Here is a 12,614-nt window from a genome sequence, read left to right as displayed (position 1 = left end):
TTGATGAGGAAGAGGCATGAGAGAATTGGGGGATGGGGAAGATGGGTGATGAAAACGTTCTGTATCTGAGCCGGTGTTTCACGACTGTGAAAGTTTGTCCAAACTCCTAGAAAAGTACACTCAAAAGTTGAGCTTTGGGACTTCCCTGGCGGTCCAATGGTTACGACTCCACCCTTCCATTGCAGGGGGTATGGGCTCCAGCCCTGGTCCAGGGAGCGCAGGGCGGCCAAAAAAAAAAAAAAAAAAGTTGAGTTTTACTCTGTGTAAATTATACCTCAATAAATTTAACTTTAAAAAAAAATCCTGTTGAAGAATATTAAACAGCCTGGGGAAACAAAAACGGCCGATTAAATAAAATGAGTAATTTACAAAGTAGTGTGCAAGTGTGACTGGATCTTGGAGGTGAGGTTACACATTCAGAGAGTGACGGAGATGGGGCGGTCCTGGCGAAATAGCCTGGAAATGCACCAAAATCTACCAGTGTCTCCCTCTGGAAGTGAAATTAAATTTTCTCCTACGTTCTGTTTTTTGTTTTGATTTGTTTTGTTTTGTTGTTTTGTTTTGTAGCGAACAACTCTTCTGTCATCAGGGGGCAAAATGTTACAACTTGGAACCCCGGTCCACTTGCAACGGCTTTCAGGTGCTTTAGGGGTCTTTCCCTTTTGGTGGAGCCACCAAACAAGAGAGAACCACCCGCGGGGAGCCAGCAGAGGCGGCGCCGGGAGGAGAAGGACTAGGGAGGTGAAGGTGGGAGGCGGGTAAGACCGGCGAGTAGGGGTGGGAAGCGGGATGGGGGGCGGGCGAACGGGCGCGCAGAACGTGCGTTCCTGCGTTTTGCTGGGGTCAAGATGCCGCGAGGGGCCGGCCGCGTCCCTAGTGGTTCTCCAGGAAATAACAGCATCTCGTGCAGCTTAGTCATTTCCTGAGCTCAGCTGCAGCGAGGAGGGCGTCACCATGATAAGTAAGTTTCTCTTCCCCATCTGGCTGGTGGCCTGGGCAGGGGGCGGGCCTCCCAGACCCCAACCCACGGAGGGCCAGAGGACTCGCTTCTTTCCCTCACTCCCTCAATCAACTCTCTCTCTTTCTCTCTCTCTCTCAAGAACAGGCAGCTGCTGCTGCGATAGGAGGAGGTGACTTTCCTGGATCCCCGCATCGCCGGGCCTTCAGCTGGCCTGGGTCCCAGGATGGGAGGGAGGCCTTAGAGAGGTGGCGCTGCCGGGGGTGTGAGAGCTGCCTCACCAGACCCCCTCCACTCCCGGAGCCGCGCGGGTGAATCTTAGGGGCCGAGAGCGGTACTCGCTCGGAAAAGGTCACCGCGATCCCCGACGTAGCTGCAACTCTAGTCCTTATATGTAATGAGCATGTAGAGAAGATTTCATTTGAAACGGGGTTTGCTGCTAAAAACAGCAGTGGTTTATTGGTTTATTTCACCTCTACATTTACACAGACACAAACCTGAAGCCCAGGGAGGGGTAGTGACTTCCCCGTAGTCACCCAGCAAACTAGAGACCCAACCAGGGGCCTACTCTAACCTACTGTCCCAAGCTGGCTCCACACCCCCATCTTCTTCCTTCCCTTGGGACCCCTCTCCAAGCGGCTGTCTCCCGTCTGCTCCGAGCCGACAGTCCCCAGAAACTGTCAAGGAATTCCTAAGGGAGTCCACTCCCCTGAGCCCACGCCCCAACCCAGCTCCTCTCCCCCTACAGCCCTGGCTGTGGGGGCTGTGCCTGTGGTGCTGGGCGCCGTGGGCTTCACCGGGGCAGGAATCGCCGCCTCCTCCTTAGCGGCCAAGATGATGTCAGCGGCCGCCATGGCCAATGGGGGCGGAGTTGCCGCCGGCAGCCTCGTGGCCACTCTCCAGTCCGTGGGTAAGTGTCCGGGCAGGATGGGGGCAGGAGCAAGGAGAGGGCGGGGAGGGTCAGACCAGCACAAGGTTCAGCCCAGCGGCTAACCCTGAGGGAGGACCTGTCTGCCCTCTCCAGTTTCGTGGTCCTCAGTGTCCCTGGTCCTTTGTCTCTCCCTCACTGTCCTCTCTGAGTCCTGGGTGACGTTTGGGGGCAGGAGGGAAGTGGAGCGGTGAGGGGGTTCTGGAAAAGAGAAGAAGGGAAGGAGCCCAGGATATGTGATAGCTGGGCTCTGGGTCTAGCCCTACCCAAATCTGACACCTGGGTGGCCTAAGCACGTCCCCTCCCCTCTCTAGGCTTCAGTGGGACCTGTAGCTCTTGGGGTCTGTGGCTGGCTCTCCCTCTGTCTCTCACTTCCCATGAATTCACCCCCTTCCTCTGTCCAAAGCAGAGCCCTGGGGGATTCAGGACCCAGGGGAGGCATCCAGGTGGGATCTCTGGGCCTCAGGCCTCCTGAGGGGCCCCCGCCACCGGCCACTGCACCCTTCCTGTGCTCACCCTCTGTCTCCCACAGGGGCAGCTGGACTCTCCACATCATCCAACATCCTCCTGGGCTCCGTTGGATCAGCTTTTGGGGCTTTGCTTGGAGGTGCAAAAAAGGCACCTCCTTCCTCTCCTCCAGCTGGACCCAGAGCTGAAGGGGACCAGCCAGGAGAAAATGTACCCCAAGTCGAACCTCCAAAACTCCCACTCAGTTCAGAGAAGCATGAGAAATAAAGATCATCTGCAGATGCACCTTCCTGTCTTTGTTCCTTGCGGTCCTGGGGGGTTGTGAGTTGTGAATTGGAAGTTTCGAGTGCTCCCCATTCTCCCAACCTGCCTTGTGGTAGAGGGGCAGAGGGAGGTGGCAGGTTGATCAAGCACAGAATCACTTGGCAAGAGGCTCTGGTTGGTCCCCATCCTACAGGGGATGGGCTGTATAACCCAGGGCCATTTGTGCACCATCGGTGGGTCTCAGTTTACCCCTCACTCAGTGATGGGGTTGACAAAGCTTCCTAGGGAGGCAGAGGTGAGGGGTAGCCAGGATGCACATCGAGCCACTGACCCCAGAGCCCTCTGCCCTTCCTCATTAATGCGCACCAGACATCCAGAGGTGAGCGGGACCCTATTCAAAGTGCTGTGGGGAGGCTGACATGCAGACCACCAGGGCAAGGACAGGACAGCATGCCAGTGTTACAGTCGGGCTCTGGGCACCTCAAGGTGAGGAGATGGAATCAGGAATGGTCACTACGCTGTGTCTGGAAAATCGAAAGGCAACTGGCATTCACCAGTTCCTTCGCTGCCGACAGGCGTTCTTGGTGTCCCCTGAGACTCCATTCACCTTCAGAGTGAGGTCTCACTTCCTTCCAGAGTGGCCTCATTTTCTGGAGTCTTTCTAAAGGATGAGATATCAGTTCTAACTCTTCTGCTTACACCCCCAATAGATAGTCTTGAGGAGGCGTCCAGGGTGCAGGCGCTGCATTCTGTAGGCCACTCGCCGACCTATCAAGAAGGAAGAGCTGCTTAGGATACAGGAAGCTGGAGAGAGCGTTACTCCCACCCGACAATAAGAAAAAGCCAGAAAACCTACAAAAGCATAACTTTCCTTGAACCCCTAAGAGAGCTGAAGAGGCAGGGCCACCAGATGGCCTGAATTCTCAGGGAAGTCAGGTGCCTCCAAGGAGAGCACTGAGCCACCTGGGGCAGAGCACAGGAGGCAGGTGCGGCCAGAGCAGGCAGTGCAAGTTCAGCTAAAAACCTTAACTGATCGTTCAAGGGCAAGGATGGGCTACCATGAGCGCAGGGAACTCTGGGAGCTACAGTCACAAGGATGGATGCTTCAGGCCAACCTTAAGGTTTCTCTCCAAGGACCCACTGGGTGCTCCCAAGGAAGACTGGAGTCAGGAGAAACTTCCCTTACTGAGGCAAGACTGGCGGAGGGGAGATGCAGCCCTACCACCTAGGGAACAGAAGCCTCATGCTGCTGGGGGAAGGGCAGTAAACTCTGCAGCCCGCAGAGCACAGGTGAAGATCAGTGTAGATGGGGGAAAAAAAGAGAAAAAAACCCTCTACCTCTGAATTTGGGGTGTTAAACTTTCCGGGGCTCAGACAGTAAGGATCGGCCCACCACTAGGGAAGCAGGGGGAGGGGAACGCTTCTGAGAAAATCCCGCCCCCAGGCCCAGGCCCACAGCGCCTGCGCAGATTGAGGCCGGGTGGGACCATAGAGAACCCTTTTGCCCTTGCCGCCAGGCTGGCTAGTGACAAGCAACAGATGTCTACACTGCGGGTGGAGCAGGCGTGCAGAGACCCTCTCCAAGATGCACAGACCAAACGGAAGTCTTTAGCCAAGGGTTGAGCAGACATAGAAAAATCAGCCTCCACCGCAAGCCCAGGGAACCCTGATTTGAATCTGATGGATCACAGACAGCAGCCATAGCAACAACAAAATCCAAACCCAGATGAACTCCTGATAAGATCGACCTCCCATGTGCAGGTCCTGGCATAAATACCGTTCACCTCTGTCTCTACTGAACTGGGGCAACAGACACTGTCGGAGCCTTGCCCATGTCCCCCCGCCATGTGTCTCCCAGCGTCCGCCTGCTGTTCCCCGCTGCCAGGCCCCGCCCCTGAGGCCTGCAAGGCTGGCTGGAGGTGTCAGGTGTTGGTTCCCCCCAGAATAGCCCTCAGCCAGTGATGGATTTTAGTTGGCGGATAAACCCCCAGAGGTCTCCAGCAGGAGTCAGCCTCAGTTGCCCCCAGTGCAAACTCACGAATGGGCCATTTCTCAGCTGCCTGTCTTTCCCTGTCACCCCCCATTTCCCTGTTGGTGCTCTCTGGGGTCACGTCCCAAATTAACTACTTGCACTCAAATCCTTGTCTTGGGGTCTCAGCCTAAGACAGCTTCCTGCCTTCTGCTCAAGCCCCACTCAGGAGCCCAGGGGTCTGACCCCAGACAGCCACAGTGCTCTCAGATTATTCCTGAAACCTGCCTATTTTCAGGCTTCACCCACCTCCTTCCATCAGGATGAGGCACACACAGGAGGCTCCACAGTCTGTCTCATGGTGACCCACCAGGTCAGGACCCCAGACGGGCCCAGATCTGTTGGAATCCCAGCAGAGAACACAGCTCAGCTTTGGGGCTGGTCCCCAGCTGGCCTACCCTGCACAAAGCCACAAGCCAAGGGCCTTGAGGGAGATCACTCAAACCAGTGGACAATCCCTAAGTCTCTGCAATTTGTCAGGGAAAGCCTGGCACGATTTCAGTTTGAAAAACGTGCCTTCTTAGTTTCCTTTTCTGCTGGAAAATCCCTGTTACCAAAGACACTGATGCCAAAAAATCTTGACTCTCTGTGCACCGATGCCGAAACGAAATACGGAGACGGAGTTTTGGAGGAATGAGGAAAATGGCTTTAATCGCTGCCTGGCAAAGGGGGTAACATAACAGGCTAGCACCTCAAGAACTGTGCCCCCTTCCCTGGGGAATAGGGAAAGGTTATATAGCCCGGGGCTCGTGGTCTGGGGTAAGAAGGCTCAAAGTAATGAAGGTCTTGCATTCCTTTTCTTCTGCAAATTCATGGCCAGAGCTGGTGTCAGCTCAGCAACCGGGTCTGGTGTCCCTGAAGTTATCGGCCCCGACCTTCCTTCTTTCTTTTTTCTTTAAATAAATAACTAAATGTATTTATTTATTTATTTTTGGCTGCATTGGGTCTTCGTTGCTGCGTGCGGGCTTTCTCTAGTTGCCATGAGCGGGGGCTACCCTTCGTTGTGGTGCACAGGCTTCTCATTGCGGTGGCTTCTCTTGTTGCGGAGCAGGGGCTCTAGGCGTGCGGGCTTCAGTAGTTGTGGCACGTGGGCTCAGTAGTTGTGGCGCACGGGCTTAGTTGCTCTGCGGCATGTGGGATCTTCCCGGACCAGGGCTCTAACCCCTGTCCCCTGCGTTGGCAGGCGGATTCTTAACCACTGCGCCACCAGGGAAGCCCCATGACCTTCTTTGTGAAATGAAGAGTGCTATGAGGGAGTGTAGGGGGGGGAGAAGAAATGCCAGGTGCAAAGGGTAATTCGTATGGAGTCAGAGAGTAATCAGCTTTGTGAAGGACACGTCTAGCTACAAGTGTGTGTTAGTAGTAACAGCTAAAGAATAACCAAGATTGCTTAACTCTTTCAGGCCTGTTTATGCTGTTTCCCAAGCCTGTTCACTGTTTCCTTATTTTCCTTGTCAGAAAAGCCTCTTTTCTATTTCTGCTGCAACAACATTCGAAGAGAGTCTGGCCAGGGCTGGCTGGACAAGAGTTGTAATTGTTGAACTACTCTATCCCCCACCCCAAATCTCATCAATTTGAAATTGATTCATTATGAAAATGATTTTGTCTCCCTGAACACAGGCCGACTGCTTGAGAAGGCAGCTGGGACAGAGCTGGTGGGCAGCGAGCCAGGTAAAGACTCCAAATCTTCTGGAAATAACCCGCAAAGTAAATGCGAGTTATGGAAAGATGCCCGTCTTCAATAGCAGCAGGAATTAGGGACTTTGGATCATCTCTTATAGGTTCTCTCAACAATGTCTATGAAAACAGGGGTAACAGTGTTGCCTTTCTTGAAATAGTGTGTGGATTTTATGTGGTGAGTCACGGGCAGTGTCTTAACCAGAGTCAATATTTTTAATGTTATTCACTTTGATCCTCTTGTCCCAGGGCTTTTAGAATTGCTCTGTGGGTATTTAGGGTGCCCCAAAGTTGTCCCGGAAGTTGCTGTGGGGACTCAGGAGGACAGACGGTGGGGCTCCTAGGAAACAGAAGCCCTTTCCTCCCTCCCCCAGCCCAGGTGCTATGGACGTCCTGACACCTTGGTCTACATCTCTCCTGGGCCCGCTGCACTCCCTCCACCTCTGTTTTCCACAGTCTCAGACCAGCCATGCGGCCACCTTGGTCCCTCGAGTCTTTCAGGGGGTGGGTAAGCCAGTGGTGAAGCTGCACTTCTGTCAGAGGGTGAGTGCCCCAGGGCCGAGGGTGAAAGGCGGGAGAGGGCCAGAGACGCGGGGGGTTAGTCTGCTTCCCATTTATGTCTGAGGTCTTCACAGATGTCCCATGACAGGCTCTGCCACAGGAGTGGCTCTTGTCAACTTCGGGACCGTATGTGGTCTGGATGAACCTTTCATTGGGCATCCCTTTCCCAGGTATCAGAATATGAGCATTTCTTTTCTTGGGCTGGTAAGATTCCCAAGAAGAATCTTCCTCCTTCTGTTGTGGATGTTAGAACCTGGCTGCAGCGTTCTGGTGCCTATCAATGAAGAAGACTGAGGGTCTCGGCGCTTGTATGGAGACTGTCATTCTTAGTATGCAGCTCCTGGCTCCTGGTGCCTCCTGGCCCAGAGACCCAACCTCACCAAAACTAAACCTCCAGGCGTCTGCTGGAGGGAGCTACCTGGGGGTCTGCCTGCTTCCTAAATAGACGTCCAGCCAGCCCTCTTGCTGCCAGTCTACCTTAATGCCAACCTCCAGTAGCCACTCCAATGACTGAGGTTCTGGTGGTCCTAAGGGCAAAGTTGCCTCTTTCTCCCCTTCCCCACTGACACCTTAAGATTCAGCTTTCTTGGGACTGCTAAGTGGAACCCCATGTCCATGTGATTTCTGGCTTCTAAATTGTGTTACTCTAATCTTCTCTTCCTGTCTCTTTGTTGATGTGGATTTAAGCCTTTCTTTAGTCCTTTACTGTTATTTTAGTGGGATTTTGAGAAGCAGGTGAAAGCAACTCTCTTTGTTGGATTGATTCTTCTGTTGCTTGCAATCAAAAGATCCCCCCATGTTCATGAAAAGCTACGTTTGCTTGTTGTAAAAGACGCCCTCTTGGCTTAAACAAGAGAAGTTTCTTTCTCTGTTACTTGGTTGTGTAAGTGTCTCAGTTGGAGTGGTGGCTCTGCTCAGGGAGGCCCAGGCTCCTGCAGTCTTGTTGCTCTGCTTCCTTAAGGTGCTGCTGTCATCTGCAGGGTGGAAGATGGTCACTCCCCCACCTGCAGCAGAGCCCATGGGAAAGAGCCAAGGGGCAAGGCGGACTCACCCACTCCCCTTAAGTGCATACCCGGAGAGTTGCATACTTCAGTTCCACTCACATCCCACTGGCCAGAACCCAGTCTGGTGAGCACACCTTCCCGCAAGAGGACTGGGAATGCAATCCTTGGCTGGGAATCATGCACCTGGCCAAAAATCAGGGCTCTCTTCCTATGCACCAGAAGGAAAGAGTAGGCATCGGGTGACTGCTAGCAGCCTCTGCCACTCTGATGAGGACAGGAATCTATCCTAGATCCCCACAGTGAGAATTTGCCTCTGCCTCCCCGTGTCCTACTGAAACTGCGCAACTCAGACGGGACTCAAATCCAGCTAAAACTGAGATTGGGACTTGGACCCACGGGCTGGGACTCTAACCCACACGATCTTAATTAAGATCGCACACCCGGTCTCAGGACTTAATGAAGCTCGGGTTCTTTATGTTTCAGCACAGAAGGAATTCAGCGAGAGGCAAAGTGATAGGCAAGAAGTGGATTTATTTAGAGAGAGACACATTCCATAGACAGAATGCGGTCTGTCTCAAAAGGCAAGAGCAGCCCTGGGGGAAACATACCCCACAGACAGAGTGTGGGCCATCTCAGAAGCCGAGAGGTCCTGAAATATGGGGTGGTTAGTTTTTATGGGCTGGGTAATCTCATAGGCTAATGAGTGGGAGAATTGCTCTAACTGTATTCCAACTCTTTTGAGGATTATTCCAACTATTTTGGCCACTGCCCACTATTTGCCCTTTTAGGGCCTCAGAACTGTCGTGGTGCCTGTATGTGTGTCACTTAGCATGCTGATGTATCACAGTGAGCATATAATGAGGCTCAAGGTCTACTGGAAGTCGAATCTTCCACCCTTTTGGGCCTAGTAGGTGTTGGGGAAGTTAACAGGCTTGTTCAGGCTTCAGAGGCCGTAATAGGCCTTTGACTAAAAGAAGACCCTGAAAGGAACTACATGCCGAACTGCTGGACTACGTGCAGGTCAACAGAAACAGCATTAACAAGTCTTCAGAACCAACAGATAAGAAAGGAAGGAAGTCATGAAGCTTCCTGGGTCTAGGGAATCTGGCCAGTTCCCAAGGATCAGTGAACATTCTGAGACTTACGACTAGAGAGCAAAACATTTCTGATAATAGCCAGAGCTGCATATTTCCACATAAGCTGGTGATTATCAGCTTGCGGCTTGGCATTAAAAGCAGGACTCCAGGGCTTCCCTGGTGGTGCAGTGGTTAAGAATCCGCCTGCCAATGCAGGGGACACGGGTTCGAGCCCTGGTCCGGGAAGATCCCACATGCCGCAGAGCAACTAAGCCCACGATCCACAACTACTGAGCCTGCTCTCTAGAGCCCACGAGCCACAACTACTGAGCCCACGAGCCACAACTACTGAGCCCACGAGCCACAACTACTGAGCCCGCATGCCATGATTACTGAAGCCTGTGCGCCTAGAGCCCATGCTCTGCAATAAGAGAAGCCACCGCAATGGGAAGCCCATGCACCGCAACGAAGTATAGCCCCTGCTCATTGCAACTAGAGAAAGCCTGTGCACAGCAACGAAAACCCAACGCAGCCAAAAATAAATAATTTAAATTTACTTAAAAAAAACAAACAAACAGGAGTCCTTTGAGCAGTACTCTGAAGTCTCACCCATGGGGTGGATGCACTGCTCGGGACCTTCCAACTGGGACTCCAGATCACTGTTCCAGGGACTTCCCAGTGTTGCTTGGATCTGGATGTAGGTGTTTCCCCACTTTGGTGATGTATATACATTTATTTCTTGCTATGTTGCTTGTCCTTATGCTGTAACTTCCTACTTCCAATTGGGACTCCGGATTGTTATTCAAGGGACTTCCCAGCCTTGCTTGGATCTAGATGTAGCTGTTTCCCCAATTTGGTGATTGTAAATACATTTATTTCTTACTATTTTGCTTATCTTCGTGCTACGATTTATAACTAACCTAATAGACTTTCTTATCTCTTACTTAATTAAGTGTAGAGTGGTTATTTTGCCAACAATCCTCCGAACCTGAAACCTGAGAATAAGTCTCTCAGCAAAACAGTTTGTGTTGTATCCTCCACGGCTGTGTCATTCTTTTAAAGGCTGTGCCCTGCCCCCTTCCTCCTGTTTCACTACCGCACGCTGGGCCCCTGTGTGCAGGGACATGGTGAGCAGTGGATGTGCCCGGCTTCCGACCCTGGGGACTCCTGAGAGCAGGCAGGGACCCCTGGATCCACAGGGGCAGGGTGGGAGCCAGCTGAAGCCAGAAGTTTCAGGAATGCTGGGGTGGCCAGAGTATGTTCGGCCAGCTCCTGAGTGAACAACCTCAGCTGGGTGGGGGGGGGGGGGCGGAAATCAAAGCTGTATTAGTTTCCAGTCCTGCGTAATAAATTACCACACATTTAGCAGCTTAAAATAACATGCATTTATCATCTAATAGTTGTCAGTCCGAAGTTCAGATGGTCTTGACCTTCCAGGAGGGTGGTCTCCATCCTTCCAGATCCAAATCAGAGCAAGTGCCCTTCTTGTGGGAGACTCAGACTTGTAGTTAAGGCAGGGGCTTTTGCCCTTAGCTCCAGGAGGAACTTCGGAGGCTCTAATGAAGGACTTGAAGTTAGAGCATTATTTTGGGAATGTGTGCATTTTGGGGGGAAACGTTCACAGCTTTTCTTAGAGTCTCCAAGACATCAAAAAAATGGGGGAAAGAAAAAGAATCAAGTGTTGAATTAATTAGTACCCTAAGGAGTTTTCTCCTATGGTTGGGTACAACTATGCTTCACTGACCCCACTAGGAGCCTCTTGAGGACATGGATGAGTTAATTTTTAAAAGGTCCATAAAACCAGACTCACAAGTTTGGTTCTTGTTGGAAACTGAGATCCTGTCAGGCTGTTGATAGCATCTAGGACAGGGTGTGCAGGGGTGTAGTGTTAGGGCAACCACGGACCAAAACTGCCCACCCTGGCCAGGCAAGATAGTAGCCACTTGCAAGAGTTATCTTACAACAGGAGGTCCTGGTAAGGAACACAGAACTAACAAGATATCACTAACCAGAAGAATTCGGGAAAGGTCAAAAGGAGAGAGGATTCGCCCATCCATGTGTCCTGCCAACCTCCCAGAATCCTTCTCACTGGAATCCATCTTGGCTGAGCAATGCGCGCACCACCAGGAAGGACCCTGAGTCAGAATGATTGGCCAGAGACAATCCAGAAGCTAACCCCATTACCATAAAACCTGAGACTGCGAGCCACATGGCAGAGTAGTTCTCCTGAGTTCCCTTACCCTGTTGCTCTCCACCCGGGTGCCCCTTCCCAATCAAGTCTCTTGCTTTGCCAGCACCTGTGTCTCCTTGGACAATTCATTTCCAAGTGTTAGACAAGAGCCCACTCTTGGGACCTGGAAGGGGTCCCCCTTCTTGCAAAATAGGATCTGTGATAGGGTCATGGTCATATTGAAAACCCTTCAGTGTTTCTCCAAAACCCTCAGGACAGAATCCAAGCTCCCCTTCCCCAATATGCTTGTTATGGTCTGAATGTTTGTGTCCCCCCAGAATTCAGAAGTTGAAATATTAACCCCCAAAGTGATGGTATAAGGAGGAGGAAACATTGGGAAGTGCTTAGATCATGAGGGTGGAGCCCTCATGAATGGGATTAGTGTCCTTCTAATAGAGGCCACAAAGAGCTCTCTTTCCCCTTCCATCATGTGAGGACACAGTGAAAAGACAGCCACCTAGGAACCTAAATCTGCTGCAGCCATGATCTCTGACTTCTCAGCCTCCAATACTGTGAGGAATAAATTTCTGTTGTTTATAAGCCACCCATTTTATGGTATTTTTGTTATAGCAGCCTGAACGGACTAAGACACTGCTGTTATGTGCCTTCCCTCTGGGCACCCCCAAAGCCCTGGGCTGGCCTCTGGTGTCATCAGAGGGCAACATCAATGGCTGTCTGCCTGTTGGTCCACCCACCCAGCAGACCAAGAGTGCTACCTAGGAAAGGCCAAGTTCCCTAGCACACAGCCCAGTGCCTGACCCACAGCACATGCTCAAAGAGTTTGTGGAAAGGAGGAGTGAATCAACATGTAAGCGAATTTTCTGATGTTCTGGGATAGATCCCATCCTGGTGATGAGAAGTTTCTACAAGACCTTGTACTGGGGGGAGAAGGATATTTAGGGACCATGGCCCTGAAGCAGAAAGATCAGAGCCCTTGACAAACTAGATTTTCTTTCTAGCTGTTGGGGGGAAAAGGCCAGGGCACTGGACTTTGACTTTGGGAGGAAGCAGTGACATCCTGGGGCTGTTGCTTTCTGAGCCTCAGCCAGGCCACTTAGGAAATAGCCATTGCAATGCAGAGGGTGGGAGTGGGGTGCGTGCAAATGAGGCTCCAAACAGGATGCTACCTCCCCTTCCATTCCTGACTCTGCACAGGAACTGAGCCAAAACACCCACCCTGGCTGGGACCTTTGAGGTCTTTCAGACCAACTCCCCATATAGAGAGGGCCGAATGCAGGCCCAGAGCGGAGGTGACCCACCCGGGGTCACACACAGAGTCAGAAGCTGGGCAAGGACAGGTTCCAGGCTTCACAGTTTGACTCAGTCCATCTCTGGGCACCCCGACACCATGTCGCTCTAAGAGAAGTGAGCCTTCCCCCACCCCGACTTCAGGCAAACAAGAAGGAAGGGATCCGGAGG

General features: G+C 52.1%; 1 protein-coding gene across 1 annotated transcript; it reads left to right on the top strand.

Moving 5' to 3' along the window:
* Positions 1–821: 821 nt before the first annotated feature.
* Positions 822–2,639, top strand: LOC130704560 (interferon alpha-inducible protein 27-like protein 2). Its single transcript, XM_057539648.1, has 4 exons — positions 822–961; positions 1,101–1,130; positions 1,707–1,868; positions 2,419–2,639. The coding sequence occupies exons 1-4, from the start codon at positions 955–957 to the stop codon at positions 2,619–2,621; spliced, it is 402 nt and encodes a 133-aa protein (XP_057395631.1). The 5' UTR covers positions 822–954; the 3' UTR covers positions 2,622–2,639.
* Positions 2,640–12,614: the final 9,975 nt, after the last annotated feature.

The sequence above is a fragment of the Balaenoptera acutorostrata genome, unplaced genomic scaffold (assembly GCF_949987535.1).
Source record: "Balaenoptera acutorostrata unplaced genomic scaffold, mBalAcu1.1 scaffold_663, whole genome shotgun sequence".
Taxonomy (NCBI): Eukaryota; Metazoa; Chordata; class Mammalia; order Artiodactyla; family Balaenopteridae; genus Balaenoptera; species Balaenoptera acutorostrata.
This window is presented reverse-complemented; position numbering and strand designations above follow the sequence as displayed.

Coding starts and splice junctions, on each gene's coding strand:
- LOC130704560 (XM_057539648.1), top strand. Junction 1,131..1,706: donor TGCTGCTGCGATAGGAGGAG/GTGACTTTCCTG, acceptor CTCCCCCTACAG/CCCTGGCTGTGGGGGCTGTG. Junction 1,869..2,418: donor GGCCACTCTCCAGTCCGTGG/GTAAGTGTCCGG, acceptor TGTCTCCCACAG/GGGCAGCTGGACTCTCCACA.